General features: G+C 36.4%; 1 protein-coding gene and 1 long non-coding RNA gene across 2 annotated transcripts; one reads left to right on the top strand and one right to left on the bottom strand.

The window, feature by feature from the left end:
• Nucleotides 1-40: 40 nt before the first annotated feature.
• On the bottom strand, nucleotides 41-11203 carry pmpca (peptidase, mitochondrial processing subunit alpha). Its single transcript, XM_073840223.1, has 13 exons — nucleotides 11138-11203; nucleotides 10603-10805; nucleotides 10421-10500; nucleotides 10219-10301; nucleotides 10013-10107; nucleotides 6164-6264; nucleotides 5821-6084; nucleotides 5262-5354; nucleotides 5052-5170; nucleotides 4870-4960; nucleotides 4737-4799; nucleotides 1577-1721; nucleotides 41-1171 (listed from the first exon to the last, which is right to left on the bottom strand). Exons 1-13 carry the CDS (start codon nucleotides 11182-11184, stop codon nucleotides 1002-1004), a joined length of 1554 nt encoding a protein of 517 aa, XP_073696324.1. The 5' UTR covers nucleotides 11185-11203; the 3' UTR covers nucleotides 41-1001.
• A 1477-nt stretch (nucleotides 11204-12680) lies between these two features.
• On the top strand, nucleotides 12681-17906 carry LOC141334304 (uncharacterized). Its single transcript, XR_012355538.1, has 3 exons — nucleotides 12681-12913; nucleotides 13028-13087; nucleotides 16783-17906. It is a non-coding gene; the product is annotated as an uncharacterized lncRNA (long non-coding RNA).
• Nucleotides 17907-18457: the final 551 nt, after the last annotated feature.

Raw genomic sequence — 18457 nt, 5'->3', positions numbered from 1 at the left:
ATACATATTTTAGAGCAAATCTGTACATGAAGAAAAAAAATACAAAGGATCAAACTTTTATTTTTTTTAAGGGAACACAAAGGTTTTTGCTAATAACAGATTCAACCATTGCCTATATCTTAATAGCCAGCAATGGATAAAATATAACAGTAAACTTGTACAAATGAAGTACAAGGGAATAAATATATTCTTGTAGGGTAATCCAAAACAAACAGCTAAACAGACATACATTATTTCGGAATAACTATTCTTAATTAGTGATCAGAATCATCTGTTCAGTTCATGTTAACAGTGATTTAGCAAGAGAAAAGGGGATTTCACTGCTACATTAAGTGGTGGATAACACAGTCTGTCTCATACTGTTCAGATATTTTAATACACTGACCAAAACATAAGGGTTTTATAGAGTTTTGTGGAAGACTGGTACGTAATGTGTGGAATATCATTTGGGTTTGCTCAGTTTTACACAGAAAAGCACAGCCTATGAACAACAGTGCAGAAATGTCAACAAATGGCATAGAAAATTGAGCCAATTAAGATAGAAATGTGAAATTTGCACATTAAATTTGTTCAAACACATGGGGAGTTAAAAAAATCATGCAAAATAATGCATTTGTGTGTGAAACTGAACTCAGCCATTACCCCAGCATTTAAAATTTACAGAAATTCTCCATCCAAATATTAAAATGGTCATTTACGCACCCTTGTTTTGAAGAACTTTTGAAGAACCAAACCCATTAAAGCCCACTGACTACATTGTATGAACTAAAAACCTTGACACCTTTCAAAAAAAATTGTTTGTTTCACAGCAGAAAGTCCTACAGTTTTAAAATGACATGAGGGTGAGTAAATAACGACAGAATTTTTGGATGAACTATCGCTTTAAAGTCACATTGTAAACGCTTGAAACGCAACCACAGTCTTTCCAACATTGCACTTAAATTCCAGTCAGTAATAATATTTCTTATGTTTGTCTCTAGATGGTGCCAGCTGTCTGTTTCCTATCGGAACAGGCGGTATATGCGAGGCAGACGTCCGTCTTTGCTAGTGAGAGCGGCTTGAATATCATCGTAGGAGGGCAGCTCTGTCAGATCTCCCAGTGCTGCGACCGCAGGCTTACTACGCAGCATTTTCGCTGTGACTCTCTTGATGTCACTGGCTGTAACGTTACCTAAAAAAAAAAAAAAAAAAAAAGCCTGTTAATTGACATTTTTAGCAGAGAGATGTCTCCAGGAAAGAACTATTTAACGGTATGATACTGAGATAACACACTCAAGCCAAATAATGCAAGTATTAAGTCAAGTATGGACATCACCATTCAAAAATTTGTGGTTGGTAAGATGTTTTTGAAAGAAGTCTCTTATGCTGACAAAGGCTTTGATCAAAATTTACAATTTAAAATGAATGTTTTTCATTTTAAAAATGTGTTTTACTCTTTTGATTCTTTTGAATTTTCAGTAGCCATACTACCATTATTACAGTCTTTACTCTTTAGTATCACATGATTCTTCAGAAATCATTGTAATATGCCGATTTACATATAGGCTTTACACTATTCAGTGCCACCAGTACTTACTGATAAGATCACACAGCTCATGCGGCAGCTTCCTCTTGCCTGTCGCGAGTACTTGTCGGCCTACATCTTCAAAGATGACCGGTCGAGACTCCAGGTTCATCATGAGCATGGATTTCAGTTGTGTCTTGGCCCTCTCTAGCTCCATCTGCACAAGTGAGAGATTTCAGGTCATGTGAGTACCAAACAGACTGTAATAATGTGATAACAGTTATAAACATTGTAAATTAGCAATTTTTTTATATTTTCATTTTGAAAAATTTAACATACACCAATTACACATAAGACAATGTTCAGACCACTACAATCAAGCTCTTAAAGGGATAGTTCACCCAAAAATGAAAACTGTGTCAATTCGTTCCAAACACCCAAGCTTTTACCTATTTTTGACGAAATCCAGAGTCAGACAGCTCTTGGATTTCATCAAAAAACATCTTAATTTGTGTTCCGAAGATGAACGAATGGGTTTGGAATGACATGAGGGTGACTAATTAATGACACAATTTTCATTTTTGGGTAAACTGTCCCTTTAATATTGTTTTTCTCTTCTGGAAAGTCATAGAAATCCTATAGTGGATTTTACTAGATTCCTGCAGGTATTTTGAAGGTAAATTTAAGACTTAAAGTAAAAAAAAAAATAAATGTCATCACTTTAGTCTCTAAATGTAATGGTCTCATATTAGCAACGCTTCAAAGTTTGCAAATACAGCTTCCAATAATAATTCCATTACTTTTTAATTCATTTTACAAAAAAAAAAAAAAAACTTTTTTGCTTTTTTGCCAACTCATCCGGGACTGTTGACGTTTCCCCAATTTCCCCTTACGGCGTTTGCGTATACTACGCCAGAGCGTGTACACATGTAACGAGCCGGATGATACACTCGTGCTTATGACAGTTGGACGTGGCTGTGTATCAAAGGTAAAAAATTATATAAATACTGTTCTTAGGACATACTTAGGACATAAATGTATCGACACGAGCTGCAGGGTGTAATTTGGATTTGTCTGTGCATGTTTTTTTTTTTACTTTTAAAGGTTTGGCGCTCATCCACTGCCATTATATGACTAACAGACTGCACCGCTTTGAGTTAAAAATCTTTGTTTGTGTTCTGCTGAAGAAACAAAGTCACCTACATCTTGGATGCCCTGGGGGTAAGCAGATAAACATCACATTTTCATTTTTGGGTGAACTATCCCTTTAAATTTTGCAAAATTTTTCATGCATGTTAAATTTGCATCTCCAGTAAATGTATCTTGATTTAAGGATGTTTATATTGGAAACAAGACAAAAACACTGAAGATGATGTCAATTTCTTGTAGTGAATGCAACATTTATTGCCATAACGTAGTGCCCTATGAAATCAGTTTTATTTTTTTTTTTCCAAATTCCACTTTTTCCGTTACAATTTTTCTAGACTCTGCTTTAATGGTTAAATTTAAAAATAATAATCAAAAAGCAGATTTAATTAATATAAATCATGAAACTTCCACAATTTAACAGCAATTTATTAAAAGTTCAACAAAAAATTTTTTTGAGGCCCTATAAAATGTTTTCTGGATTAGATTTTAATTATTTCATAAAATTTTAATAATAAAAAAAATCCCTTAAACAATAATGTTTTAATAATAAATGTATTATCAGTAGTAGTACTAACATAACATTAAGTAATATAGTTTCTTCAAGTTAAATTGAACTTTTATTTTTATGGGTTGCTGTGAAGACCTGTATTGTTATATGACAATAGTTTTTCTCAAAAGAAACAGTGAAATGATTATGAAGTGACCTTTAAAGGAGTAGTTCACTTTCAGAACCAAAATTTACAGATAATGTACTCACCCCCTTGTCATCCAAGATGTTCATGTCTTTCTTTCTTCAGTCTTGAAAAAGTTATGTTTTCTGAGGAAAACATTTCAGGATTTCTCTCCATATAATGGACTTCTATGGTGCCCCCGAGTTTGAACTTCCAAAATGCAGTTTAAATGCAGCTTCAAAAGGCTCTAAATGATCCCAGCTGAGGAAGAAGGGTCTTATCTAGCGAAACGATCGGTTATTTTCTCAAAACATTTACAATTTATATAACTTTTCATCTCTACACAGAGTACACACAGAGCTAGACAAGATGAGCATTTGAGGTTAAAAAGTATACAAATTGTAATTTTTTTTTAGAAAATAACTGATCGTTTTGCTAGATAAGACACTTTTTTCCTCGGCTGTGATCTTTTAGAGCCATTTGAAGCTGCATTTTGGAAGTTCAAACTCAGGGGCACCATAGAAGTCCGTTATATGGAGAGAAATCCTGAAATGTTTTCCTCAAAAAACATAATTTCCTTACGACTGAAGAAAAAAAAAACATGAACATCTTGAATGACAATGGGATGAGTACATTATCTGTAAATTTTTGTTCTGAGAGTGAACTACTCCTTTAAAGCAGTTCTAGAGACTGTGTGTTTGTGTTCATATTGAGGTGGCACTTCAGTAACAGTGCATCTGAGCCATTCATTTACACGAGAAACGCAGAACATGCATGATTCATGTCTTTTTTGTAGCTTAATATTCACTGACACTAGTCCATATTGCATTTTGATCTAAGTGTACCTACCTTCTTTTGATTTATACATCCAAATCCCATTATACATTATGCAGTAAATTCCATTTTTATGACCGGATTTTGTGATTCTGTCTGCATTTTCCGCATTGCGGAAATCATCCCTAATAAATTTGTGGATTTAAGATATTCTGCTCTGATTTTAGACTTTCTTAAAGCTTTAATTTCTGAAAGGGCAAATTGAGACATTTTAAGACCCACAGAAACTCTGTTGTATCATTTACTATTGGAACAAATGGAAACACAAAAAATGCCTGTTGTAGTGTCTATTCTATAGAGCAGGGGTGCCCAACCCTGTTCCTGCAGATCTACTATCCTGCAAAGTTCAGCTCCAACCCTGAATAATCACACCTGAACCAGCTAATTAATCTCTTAAGTAGCACTTGATAATTACAAACAGCTGTATTGGAGCAGGGCTGGAACAAAAATCTGCAGGTAGGTAGATCTCCAGGAGCAGGGTTGAGCAGCCCTGCTATAGAGGTTCGACCAACTATGACAAATTCACTTCTAAGAAACCCAGACATGTGAATAGGGTCAATAACAAAGGAAGGTCTTACTTCTCCTGCTGTCCCAGTCATCTGAATAAACTCCCTTGTAATGATCTCCACCATTTCTCGCACCTAAAAAGATAAATAGTTAAAAAAAATGTTCTATATGATAATATTTACAACATAAACCTATCTACAATACCTGTCTAGGGTCTGCACTTGCATGGATACACAGCAGACCACTATCTTCATAGCTGTGATGGTATGACGTTGCATTATACATCCAGTGATGCCTGTACAAACGACAACAAATCGCTTAAAACATATTGTTCACCACATTAATAACAGTAAAGTTTAAAGAGTATGAATAGGTCAATGCCACACCTGTTGAGCACATTAAGGTAGAGACGGGTGAACATGCCTTTTCCGGGCCCTCCGGCAGAGAAGGAGCCTCCACCTCCCATCATCATATTGAGAACCGCAAATGGGATGAAGTCATCCTCCTGTAAGTGAAAAACAGAAAAGACTTGCTTCACACAACCAGTTTCGGCAAGCATGAAACTGAATAGATTTAATTTAATACATGTGACAAACCAAAAAGGAACAGCTCTCCAGCCCGATCATGATGTGCGTTAGTTCAGGAATGGGTGTTGGACCTAAACTCACATCTGACATGTCCTTCACCATCTGACATGAGACAAACAGCTTAGATTGAGTAATTCAGGATGCTTTACAATAACAAATGTGAACCTGAATCACAAAACCAGCATATAGCAAAAAATACATTGTATGAGTCAAAATTATCGATTTTTCTTTTATGCCCAAAATTTATTAGGATATTAAGTAAAGATTATGTTCCATAAAGATGTTTTGTACATTTCCTACCGGAAATATATGAAAACTTAATTACTGATTAGTAATATGCATTGCTAAGGACTTCATTTGAACAACTTTAAGGCAATTGTTCAGTATTTCGTTTTTTTTGCACCCTCAGATTTTCAAATTTGTATCTCGGTCATATCCTAACAAACCATATATCAATGGAAAGCCTGTTTGTTCAGCTTTCATATGATGTATAAATCTCAATTGAAAATCCCTTATGAATGGTTTTGTGGTCCAGGGTCAAAAAATATGTCCTCAAAAATTCGCTCACCTTAACAATGCCACCCGTGTATTGTGCTACAGACCGGTCAACGTTGGTAGGTGTGCTTGCACCCCATACTGGTTTAACATTTAGGAGATACTTCCTGGCATACTGAACAAGCTGTTCATGTTCAATCCCAACACCAGCCAGCACCATGCGCTCCGGACAGTAATAGCTCTGTAGGTACTTATGAAGCAGCTTCCGGTCGATCTTCTCAACATTGTCAGGAGGGCAGAAGCGAGGCAGGCCTACTGTGTTGCCCCTGTATGCGGCCTACATATTGCAGAGACAATCAAATAAGACTTACAAACTCATTTCCTTGACCTACAGCAAAGTATTAAGTTGTACTCACAGCGTGAATCATTTCTGTTAGTAAAGGCTCTGGGTCAGGTCTCATGTTAAGATCCTCCAACTCAAACCGAACAGCCATTTTGGTCATCTCAATCTCCTCATCTAAAAACATAAGTTACAAAAATCTGGAATATAAAAACTTTTTTAAGTCTTTTGAAGTCACTTATGCTCACCACGGCTGCATTTATTTATTTTGTATTTAAATTAGGGGTGGGCATAGATTAATTTTTTTAATCTAGATTAATCTAGATTAAATCTTGGAATTAATCTAGATTAATCTAGATTAAAATGGCTAATTTGAATTCTGCTGAAGGCATTCAGAATGTGTGCTACCCAAATAATAAAGTCTTTGAGAATGGATTATAAAGCTCATAAAGCTGTTCTATGATAATTTGTTGATGAAAATAAATTATGTTCAATTAGATGTACTTGTGTTTACTAACTAACTAACAATGAAATTATTTTTTCTCCCTATTAGATTGTGTTTTTTTTAACGTCAACACCTACCCAGCCCATTACATGTTACACCGTACTTTTATTTTGACAGGTTGCCGTGAAGTTTCTGTGTCATACAGTATGATATGATGCTAGTTTTCTCAAATGAAACGGTAAAAGTGACACTCACAGCAGTTTGGGAGATTGAGTTTATCTGTTCGTGTGAGATGAAAATGCCAAAAATTACCGGGAGCGTCACGTGTGTTTCAGTATGCGTGTAGTAAAAGCTCGTCTCCGCAATGCATACATACAGCTAGGCAAACGGAACATATCGGATTCATATTAAAACGGTATTTTTGCATTTCAGTTTTCACATACACTAGTCCATATCGCGATTTGAATTAAGTGACTGACCAACATTTGATTTATGAATCCAAAAAACGACGAATTTACGTGGCATTTCGCTATAGTAGATTCGGTTTTTATGAATGGAGGACGACGCGACCCCGTCTGTGTTTTGGCGGAGGAGACTTAAACGCGCGACCATATTCTACAGTCTTCGGTATACATCTGCGTTAAACTATCAAGGTGAAAGTCATCATAGCTTGCGTAGTTTAGACCCAGCTCCCAACCCAAATTTGAGAATAGATTAACGGCGATATTTTTTTTATCGCGCGATAAGAGTTTCACGTTAACGCAGCAAGTTAACGCCGATAACGGCCCACCACTAATTTAAATACAGTAAAACAGTATTGTAAAATATTATTATTTATAATAATTTTCAGCCTCATTACTCCAGTTCTCAGTGTCACATGATTCTTCAGAAATCATTGTAATATGTTGATTTGGAGGCTCAAGAAACATTTCATATGTTGAAACAGCTGTGCTGCTTAATATTTTTTGTGAAACTGTGATGCATTTTATCAGCACTCTTTGATGAATAGAAAGGTCAGCATTTATTTAAAATGTATTTAATATGTAAATGTTATTTCTGTCACTTTTCTACGGTGGACGAGAGAGCTCAACGCGCTGCAACTTAAGAAAACACATGCAAACAGAAGAAAACGACAACAAATTAAAAAAAAAAACATCTTCATCAGTTTGACAACACAGGCGCTGCAAATCCTCGCAACGCAAACACAAAATACGGAAACGCGCTGCGAACACAAAAAAAGCGCTGCGAACACAAAATGCGCTGCAAACAGCACGGAGCACAACGGAAATGTTTCAGGGGGACCTCAAAAAGTGACGAACCCATCTGGGACCTGATTATTTGTTCAGTGGCTGTTGGTCAGAGCAGAGGTGTTGTCGGTGAACTAAAAGGTGATAGTTCATCTAGTGATGTGACGTTTGACACCGAAGCTTCGAAGCTTGTATCAAAAGAACTAAACATCTCACAGTGAAGCACTGTACCGGAGCTTGATTCGTTTTGCCATAACCACGTGACCTGTGACGCCCGAAGCTTCGTTTTTGCACACAACCACATGACTGCTTCATATTCCAATTCAAATAACACAAACCCCTTGCGCAGGTTTCAAGTGTCATTCACTTTTTGTTAAGACTAAATCATAATATGAATAAATATGTACATGTGTAGTTTTGTGCATGTTAATTTTGTAGTTATCCTTGCTTCACAAGCACTTCTAATTAATAATAATATTAGTCAACAGTATTCTTAATTTACTTTGAACATATATGCCTACATGAACCATGCTCATACTTGTATAATTTTATAAAAAAGTTTATTTACAGATTAATTCAAGTAAAATGACATTTTATTTTTATTTCTGACGGCTTCGTAGCACAAATTGATGTTATTGATGAAACTGTCCAAAATCGCTTTGAGATCTGGGACGCGAAAGCAACTTTTTCCACCTTTGACCACAAGATGTCGTTAGTGTGCAACGTGTTGAAAAGCTTCGAGTAATGAACCTTTTTAGATACAGTTGAGGGGAAAGCCTCGGTGCTTCGAAAAGCTTCATTTTCACAATCACTAATCATCTTTATCACCTTTTAGTTCACTGACAACACCTCTGCTCTGGCCAACAGCCACTGAATAAATAATCAGGTCCCAGATGGGTTCGTCACTTTTTGAGGTCCCCCTGAAACATTTCCGTTGTGCTCCGTGCCATTTGCAGCGCTTTTTTGTGTTTGCAGCGCGTTCGTGTGTTTGCAGTGCTTTTTTTGTATTTGCAGCATGTTTCCGTATTTGTGTTGTCAAATTTGCAGCGCCTGTGTTGTCAAACTGATGAAGATGTTTTTTTTTATTTGTTGTCGTTTTTTTTTCTGTTTGCATGTGTTTTCTTAAGTTGCAGCGTGTTGAGCTCTCTCGGCCACCGTACTTTTCACCATTTCAATGCATCCTAGCGGAATAAAAGTCTTTTTTCCCCTCTCACTCCAAACTTTTGGGGTTTTCAGCACAGATAGCATATTAGAATAATTTCTGAAGGATCACATGAATAAATTACATTTTTATAAATACATACCACTAAAATTTTTCATGTTTTTTAAAGACATCTCTTCTGCTCACCAAGCTGTGTTTATTTGATCCAATAATCAGCAAAAACAGTACAATTTTGAAATATTTACACTATTTAAATTAACTTTCTATTTGAATACATTTTAAAATGTAATTTATTTCTGAATTTTTATAAAGCTGAATTTTTAGCATCATTACTCTAGTCACATGATACTTCAGAAATCATTCCAATATTCTGATTTGTTGCTCAAAAAACATTATTATTATTATTGTTGAAAACAGCTGAGTAGAATTTTTTCAGGTTTCTTTGATTAATAAAGTGCAGAAGAACAGCATTTATCTAAAATATAAACCTTTTGTAACATTATAAATAATCATCACTTTTGATCAATTTAAAGCATCCTTGCTAAATAAAAGTATTAATTTATATAAATTCTTTACCAAAAAAAAAATGCCTCAAAGCTTTTGAATACTATAGTGTATAATGTTACAAAAGCTTTTTAGTTCAGATAAATGCTAATCTTTACATCTTTTCTATTCATCAAATCCTGAAAAAAAGTACTCAGCTGTTTTAAATATTGATAATAATAATAATAAAATGTTTCTTGAACAGCAAATCAGCATATTAGAATGATGTTGAAAAATTCAGCTTTGCATCACAAGAATAAATGACATTTTAAATATATTCAAATAGAAAGCAGTTATTTTAAATTGTAAAAATATTTCACAATATTACTGTTTTTTTCTGTACTTTGGATCAGATAAATGCATGATTGGTGAGCAGAAGAGACTGTTAAAAAACTTGACTAGTAGTGTATGTAACAATAACATTTTAATTATTCAAAATTTGACAGGTAGTATATCTTTAATGGTTTTAAAGATTCAGTAACATTAACTAGGCCTATTCACAGAATCAGTTGTGTTTCAGATGCTCACCTAATAAACGGGGCTGAAGAACCGCATCTGACAGGAGGTTCACTACAGTATCCAGGCCCTTCACTTCAGCTGAAACCGCATACATTGTTGTGTCCCTGTAAATGACAGAAATAAATAAAACATGCAAAAAAAAAAAAAAAAAAAAAAAGAGGTAAACAGAAAAGGTCTGGGGACAAAAATAAAAATAAAATTCTCTCTGGACAGACCTGGATGTTTGGCAGTCACATATGCCTCCATGTTTCTCAAGTGTTAGAAGAATTTCATCTTTACTTCCAAACTGGGATGTAGACTTAAATCAAAGATCAAATCAGATTCAGATTGGTTTTGAGCAAAGCAGAAAAACAGTGTCAAGCAATTAAGTAAAAATACAATTCACGCAATCCAACTCATAAACATTAACCGACTTACAGAAAATGAAAGCTTTTCCAAAAAGTGTGCAATTCCACTGGGATATTTTGCTTCATGGCGAGACCCTGAGTTTACTAAAACTAAAAACAAGCAGGTGAAATACAACCCTCAATATCCTGTTCAGCTCATTTGAATGAATCAAACAACAGAGTGTTCATCACACATTCACACATAGTACTTACTTCCAACTGTACAGAATTGACCGAATTTGTCCTGAGATGCAACCTTGAGGCCGTTTTCTAAGGTGGTGATTTTAGTTTCGTATTTCTCATGGCCGTCCACAGAGGCGAAGACAGGTTTGGGAATCCCGGGTAGCGGTGAGGACAGGGACACATTGGGATAAGCACTGCCACTGCTGTACTGCCTACATACTGCGATGCCATACCTGCAATAATCATATACTGACTGTACTAACCGCTTCTACAGGTATCTCGGCATTAAACCCACATGACAACCCAAGTAAATTAAATGAGCAATAATAATAACATATCCAAACTGGTAACTGTAATATTAGTTGTCAACACAGCACGAGGGAAAGCACGCGAGACTTTGAAGTTTATCACATGCACAGTATCACTATATAAAAATCGATTTATAGAGTGAAGAGACAAGCTAAGATATTTTATTTTATAAAGTCAAAGCAAACATGCGGCTACGGCTTTATATATGTGAAGTACGTCGTTACAGTACGTGGGTAATTATGACATTAGATCAAACCTCTGCGCTCGGCTCCAGCCCCTTAATCTTGACATGTGAGCAGCCATGTTGGATTCTATTTGACCATGAACGCTACCCGGAAATGACTATAAAACACTTCCTACTCTACTTCCTTTGTCGTGTTGCTATGATCCTAAAAACAAACAAAAACGTTATCTGAAGTCCGAATAGACGGCATATGTAAATACCGAGAATAGATTTAGAAACATTGGTACTGTGATGGTAATATAAAACAAACTGGTATTTGCACAGTAAAACTTAATAATATTATGATGCCTACATACTACATACTAAACATGTAGGGAGAACAGGGGCTAGTTTTTAGTCTTGTTACACAAATGTTTTTTCTCTGGTATGTAGTTTTTTGTTTGTTTGTTTGTTTTTTGTTCCGTGAACATATGTGATATAAACACTACTAGTCAAAAGTTTTTAATTTTTAATGTTTTTTATAGAAGTCTCTTCTGCTCACCAAGCCTACATTTATTTGATCCAAAGTACAACAAAAGCAGTAATATTGTGAAATATTTTTACTATTTAAAATAACTGCTTTCTATTTGAATATATTTTAAAATGTAATTTATTGCTGCAATCAAATCTACATTTTCAGCATCATTACTGTCTTCAGTGTCACATGATGGTTCAGAAATCATTCCAATATGCTGATTTGCTGTTTAAGAAACATTTATTATTATAAATAAGTAATATTGTCAATATTATCAATATTTAAAATAGTTGAGTGCATTTTTTCAGAAATCTTTGATGAATGTAAAAATAAAAAATCAGCATTTATTTGAAATAAAAAAGCCTTTGTTACATTGTACACAATACCATTCAAAAAAAAAATTGGTAAAGAAATGATAGAAATTCATGCTTTTATTTAGCAAAGATGCTTTAAATTGATCAAAAGTGATGATAAAGACATTTATAACATTTATTTCTATTTCATAAATGCTGTTCTTCTGAATTTTCTATTATTAAAAAAAAATGAAAAAATTCTACTCTATAATAATAATAATAAATATTTTTGAGAAGCAAATCAGAATATTAAAATGATTTCTGAAGGATCGTGTGACTGGAGTAATGATGTTAAAAGTCAGCTTTGAAATCACAGAAATAAATTACATTTGAAAATATATTCAAATACAAAACAGTTATTTTAAATAGTAAAAAAAACATTTAAAATTTTTAATGTTTTTGCTGTACTTTGGATCAAATAAGCAGAAGTGACTTCTTTAAAAAACATTAATCACTACCGTTAGAAATATTCACTAAAGTAAAACAAGAACTTATCAATAAAAGCCACTAAATAACAAACCAATTTGTTGAGATTCATGCCTGGCCCTGACATGAAATAAGTAACATTTTATTTTGAAGATTTCACACCAGTTATCAGTTTAACCTAAAAGAGCTTTGTGACTACAGTATATAGAACACTATGTGCTTACATCTTGTATTGAGACCGAAATAAATGGTGCATGAGAATTGGATTGATTTCTAAATGCAGGCATCAGCTCAAAGTGCTTTTTGTTCATGGCCACGCAAGAATCAGTTCACTGAAAGAAGCGTGCAGCAATTTCTATATTTAGAGAATGATGTTTTCAGTGCATCTGATTTTTGTTCTGTTGACCATATTTTTAATGCCACAAATTAGCTATTCATATGAGCTTCAAGATACAATTCACACTCTGAGAGAGGAGAATGCGTACCTACATCACAGACTGAAAAACCTGACGCAGACACTGCGAGAACTGAGAAAACTACTGGATCCCTCACATGGTGAGAATAAATTCACGAACTGATGAAGACTTTTAATAATATATATGAATGTTGCATGCATTATTTGTTGTTATGCACTTCTGTACTTTATTATAAAAGTTTATATTTCCACAGAGTCTGCTGTGAAGCATGATAGTGACAAGTTGCATGCCTGGAATGAATGGATTAAAAATGGTAATTTATGGCTCCTTTTTAGCGCTTTTGAAATCTGAAAAGCTTTCTCATATTATGTTGTAATGTTGCATTTGCTACTGTCTTCTGATATAATACAGTTGATGTCAAAAGTTTACATATAACTTGCAGAATCTGCTAAATGTTAATTAATTAAGAGGGATCATACAAAATGCATGTTATTTTTTATTTAGTACTGACCTGAATGTGATATTTCACTTAGAATATGTTTATATAGTCCACAAGAGAAAATAGTTGAATTTATAAAAATGACCTCGTTCAAAAGTTTACATTGATTCTTAATACTGTGTTGTTGCCTGAATGATCCACAGCTGTTTTTCCTACTTTTAAAGTTCTTTGGTTTTTCAGCATTTTGTGTATTTGATTTTGAACCCTTTCAAACAATGACTATATGATTTTGAGATCCATCTTTTCACACTGAGGACAACTAAGGGACTCATATGCAACTATTACAGAAGGTTCAAACGATCACTGAAACATATTAAGAGCTGGGGGTGTAAACTTTTGAACATATTGAAGATTTTTTAGGACATAAGACATTTTTCATGATGTATTAAGAGCTGGGGGTGTAAACTTTTGAACATATTGAAGATTTTTTAGGACATAAGACATTTTTCTTAATGCCTAAATATATATATTTTTTCATTTAGCACAACCCTTCAGAAGCTACAGAAGATACTTGCATGTTCCTCAGAAGACACAATAAATTACATTTACCCTGATCTTTAATTTCAAAAAGTCTCTTAACTCTTAATGCATCATGTTTCCTTCTGAGGCATTAGTGAGCGTTTGAATCTTCTGTAATAGTTGCGTATGAGTCCCTCAGTTGTCCTCAGTGTGAAAAGATGGATCTCTAAATCATCATCGTTAGAAAGTGTTCAAACACACAAAAATGCTGAAAAAAAAAAACTAAGAATCTGTGGGACCTGATTGACTTTTCTAAAGAACAGCAGGCAGTTTAACTGTTCAGGACAAACAAGGGACTCATGAACAACTATCACCAAACAAAAAAAAAAAAAAAAACAGCTGTGGATCATTCAGGCAACAACACAGTATTAAGAATCAAGTGTATGTAAACTTTTGAAACTATTATAAACTATTATTTTCTCTTGTGGACTATATGTGAACATTTTATGTGAAATATCTTTTTCAGGTCAGTGCTAAATAAAAAAAAAATAACATGTACTTTGTATGATCATCTTATTTTGGTAAAATAATTAACATATTGCTGTAACGATACGTGCAGGACTGACGAGAGACGAGGTAAACAATAAACATTAATATAATCTTCAGATAAACAGGCTGGAACACTCAGGAACAGGCAAGATAATCCACACACTATACACAACATTTAACGACCGAAATAGAACTCAAGAACCAAACAGACTTATAAAGACAGACTAATTGATAATACACAGGTGAGACAGATGACGGTGATTACACAAACGAGGACTAAACCAAATGATAACAAAATGACAGGGGGAAGATAAATGGGCAAAACCAAAGACATGAACAGACAGAACTGTGACATTACGCCCCCCTCCGGAAAGGCGCGTCCTCGCGCCGTGGAAAAAGGAAAAAACGAGAGGGGCGGAAAAACCAGGATACCAGAGTCAATGAAGGAGGGGGTTCCGGCGGAGGACGCAACCCCCGGAGGAGGACCAGAACAAAAGTCCAAGTGACAAACCAGACAGTCCAGAGGGGCGACGACGGAGGGAGGAGCCAGGGAGGACATGGGTGGGGCATAAGGCAGGAGGAATCGACCCAGACCGCAGCCATGATGACGGCCCACTGTGGAGCCGACGGAGGGAGGAACCATGGTGGACGAAGGCGTGCCGATTCCATGGGGCCGACCGACAGAGGCGGAGCAGATGGATAAGGAGCCCGAGGCGAAGACGGAGAGCTGATGATCCGGGGTGACGCCGAGGATCCGGAGGGCCAAGGTGGAGCAGGCAGAGGATGGAGGCTGTGCCCGCAGGAAGGAGGAGTCCCAAGGAGCCGGTGTGACGGCGCGACGAGGCATAGCCGGAGGAGCAGAGTCCTGAGGAGCCGATGGGGTGACGACTGACCAGGGCGGAGCCGGAAAGACGATGGAGCCCGGTGGAGCTGGTGGATCGATGGGCGACGGTGAAGAGGAGGGCGTCGAGAGCCGTGGTGGAACCGCGGGGTCGAAGGGCCGAGGCGGAGTCCAGGACTTGGAGGCTGGAGGCGGAGCTGAGGAATCCTCCAGCCGAGACGCCGATGGAAGCTGGCAGTCCCGCGGCGAGCCCACTGCACAGGTGGTGGGCTGAGGGTGAGCTGGGGGACTGACTGCTGACCTGGAAGACTTAGGGCGGCTGGGCGGAACCAGCGGGGACTCAGGACGGCTGGGCGGAACCAGCGGGAACTCAGGACGGCTGGGCGGAACCAGCGGGAACTCAGGACGGCTGGGCGGAACCAGCGGGAACCAGGCAGATTCAGACAGACGAGGGCGGGTGGGAGGGAAGTCTATGCAGGTCAGTGGCTCAGAGAAAAAGTCAATTAAGTCATATGAGTTGTCTTGGGCAAGATCCGAGAAGAAGTCTATTAAATCCCCAGAATTAGATCCAAGCTCACCCTCAGCGGTGGTGCAGTGGGCAGGGCTCTCTGTCGCCCTCTCTTGCTCCACGTGACAATCCACCGTCACGGATGTTGATGCCGGCTCTCGCACCTGGTCAGATGGGTCAGGCTCTGTCGCTCTCGGCTCTGGCACTCCATCTGCGGTGGGCTCAGGCTGTAACTCCGCATGTCGGGGTGATGTTTGGCTGGGTTCTGGGTCGTGAGTGGGGCTGACGTCCTCCTCGATGACGCCGACAGTCCAGGAAGATTGGCAGGACGCCAACACCCACTCGATGTAGTCCGGCAGGCTCTCTTGAGGACCCTCCCCGGATAGCAGCGCCTTGGTGGTGGAATTCAGTCCCAGGTGGTAGTAGATGCATAGGCTGCTATCCGGGAAGTGGGAATGTTCTGCCAGGGAGATGAACTCACGTGTATGGTCCTCAAAAGAGCGTTCCTCCTGCCTCAGGAGGATGAGACGAACAGTAGGGTCCATAATCGATCAAACAATAAAAAACAAAACACTGAGGGAAAAAAGACGGAAAATAAACGCAGGGGAAAGTGCCGGGTAAACTTTTGTGGTCGGTCGTTTCTGTAACGATACGTGCAGGACTGACGAGACGAGATAAACAATAAACATTAATATTTAATATAATCTTCAGATAAACAGGCTGGAACACTCAGGAACAGGCAAGATAATCCACACACTATACACAACATTTAACAACCGACATAGAACTCAAGAACCAAACAGACTTATAAAGACAGACTAATTGATAATACACAGGTGAGACAGATGACGGTGATTACACAAACGAGGACTAAACCAAATGATAACAAAATGACAGGGGGAAGATAAATGGGCAAAACCAAAGACATGAACAGACAGAACTGTGACAATTGCAGATTCTGCAAGATGTATGTAAACTTTTGACCTCAACTGTTTATAGTGAATCAGTATATGATTGAACCTGAGCTTACTAACAAGTTGTTAACAGCACTGTAATTGGGTCCATGTTATGTATAAAAGTTATAAAATGTTGTATCAAAGCAGACTGGTCCTCACTCTGTTACAAACTGAGATACTGTGTGATGTTTTTCAGGTATCAGCACAGAGACTCATCTCATGTTAGAACAAGCTTTCTGCTTGCCAGATCTTCATGCCAATGCTAACTTCTATTTCCTAGAAGAAATGATTCTTGTTATGTCAGGTCTTATTTGGATTGGGATTCTTCTGATGTAAATATGGTGGTAATATTCTAACCTAACCTTCTTTTCTAACCTTTTTGTCGAATTCTGTATTCTACAGAAAAGCTACAAAAGTCAAACAGAATTTGTAAATATTAATGGTAATTGTAAGGTTTCATTTGTTAACATTAGTTTACTACATTAGTTAACACAAATCACACTTGGTAACACTTTACAATAAGGTGTCTTGTGTTAACATTCGTTAATGTATTGACATGAACAAACAATAAACAATACATTCATTACAGTATTTATTAATCGTTGTTGGCATTAGATAATAAAGATAATAAAGATAATACAGTCTTCATTGTTTGTTCATGCTAGTTCACAGTGCATCAACTAATGTTAACAAACACAACTTTTGATTTTAATAATGCATTAGTAAATGTTAAAATTAATATTAACTAAGATTATTAAATGCTGTAGAAGTATTGTTCATTTTTAGTTCATGCTAACTAAAGTAGTTAACTAATGAAACCTTATTGTAAAGTTCTACTTCTACAGCTCATTTTAATCTTAGTTTTACTTAAATCATAAATTGTATTTATTAGCATTACTTAATGCAAATAAAGAATAAATGTATTTTATTAATGAGATTAATGTTAGCTAATGTATTACCTAAATAACATGCGAGACCTTATTGTAAGGTGTTGTCATATAAATAAATAAATAATGCTGATACATTTCATATAATCATCTCAATAAAATAGCAATTTCATTAATTAGACATCTGACTGATTTTGCTATCAACATTTTACAATGGGTCTATTTAGGTCACAGAACTTTGAGAATGAATCAATAGCCTACTCGATTAATAATACTGGTTATAAAATCATGTATGACAAGTGCAAATAAAAGTGGTTCACTGAGATGCCTGCTCACACAATGCTTTATATTTGGTGCTCAAGAAACATTTTTTATAATTTTTATATGCTGCTTCATATCTTTGTGGAAACCGTGATCCACTAAAATTCCAAAGGTTGGATCAGCCGTGATTTATTCATGATACAGCACGGCTTCAAGTACCTTATTGCTTTTATAAAACGGTTACCGCACAATAAAAATATTAAAATCAAAAATATATATTAATTTATATATATTAAGTTGTACGTTTTCATAAAGTAAAATCATTAACTGCCTTCCGCTGTAAAAAGTAGTCCCTAACTGCTGCAGCTGTGTTTACGTTGCTAAGGGGGGTTGCTAAGGGGGTTCAATGATACACAAAACCGTTGAGTGAAGCGGTCATAGTAGTGCCGTATCATGAATACGACACAGCTGCTGACCAATCAGAATTGAGGAATGGAACTAACCGTTTTATAATGTTTTTTAAATAAAGGGAACCCTGTGTATAATGACATGTATGGCTTAATATAACGTAAATGGTGTCTCTTACTGAAATACGTAATAGAACACCCATGAAAGATTTATTTAAAAAAAACATTCACATTGTTTTATACATAATTTTGGTCTATGGGGGGCGCCATTATGATGTGAAATGGTTGCACTCCTTGAGCTACTGGTGCTCGGTGC

This window comes from Garra rufa, chromosome 5, assembly GCF_049309525.1.
Source record: "Garra rufa chromosome 5, GarRuf1.0, whole genome shotgun sequence".
Taxonomy (NCBI): Eukaryota; Metazoa; Chordata; class Actinopteri; order Cypriniformes; family Cyprinidae; genus Garra; species Garra rufa.
Note: the sequence above shows the minus strand (reverse complement) of the source record. Positions and strands in the feature narration are given on the sequence as shown.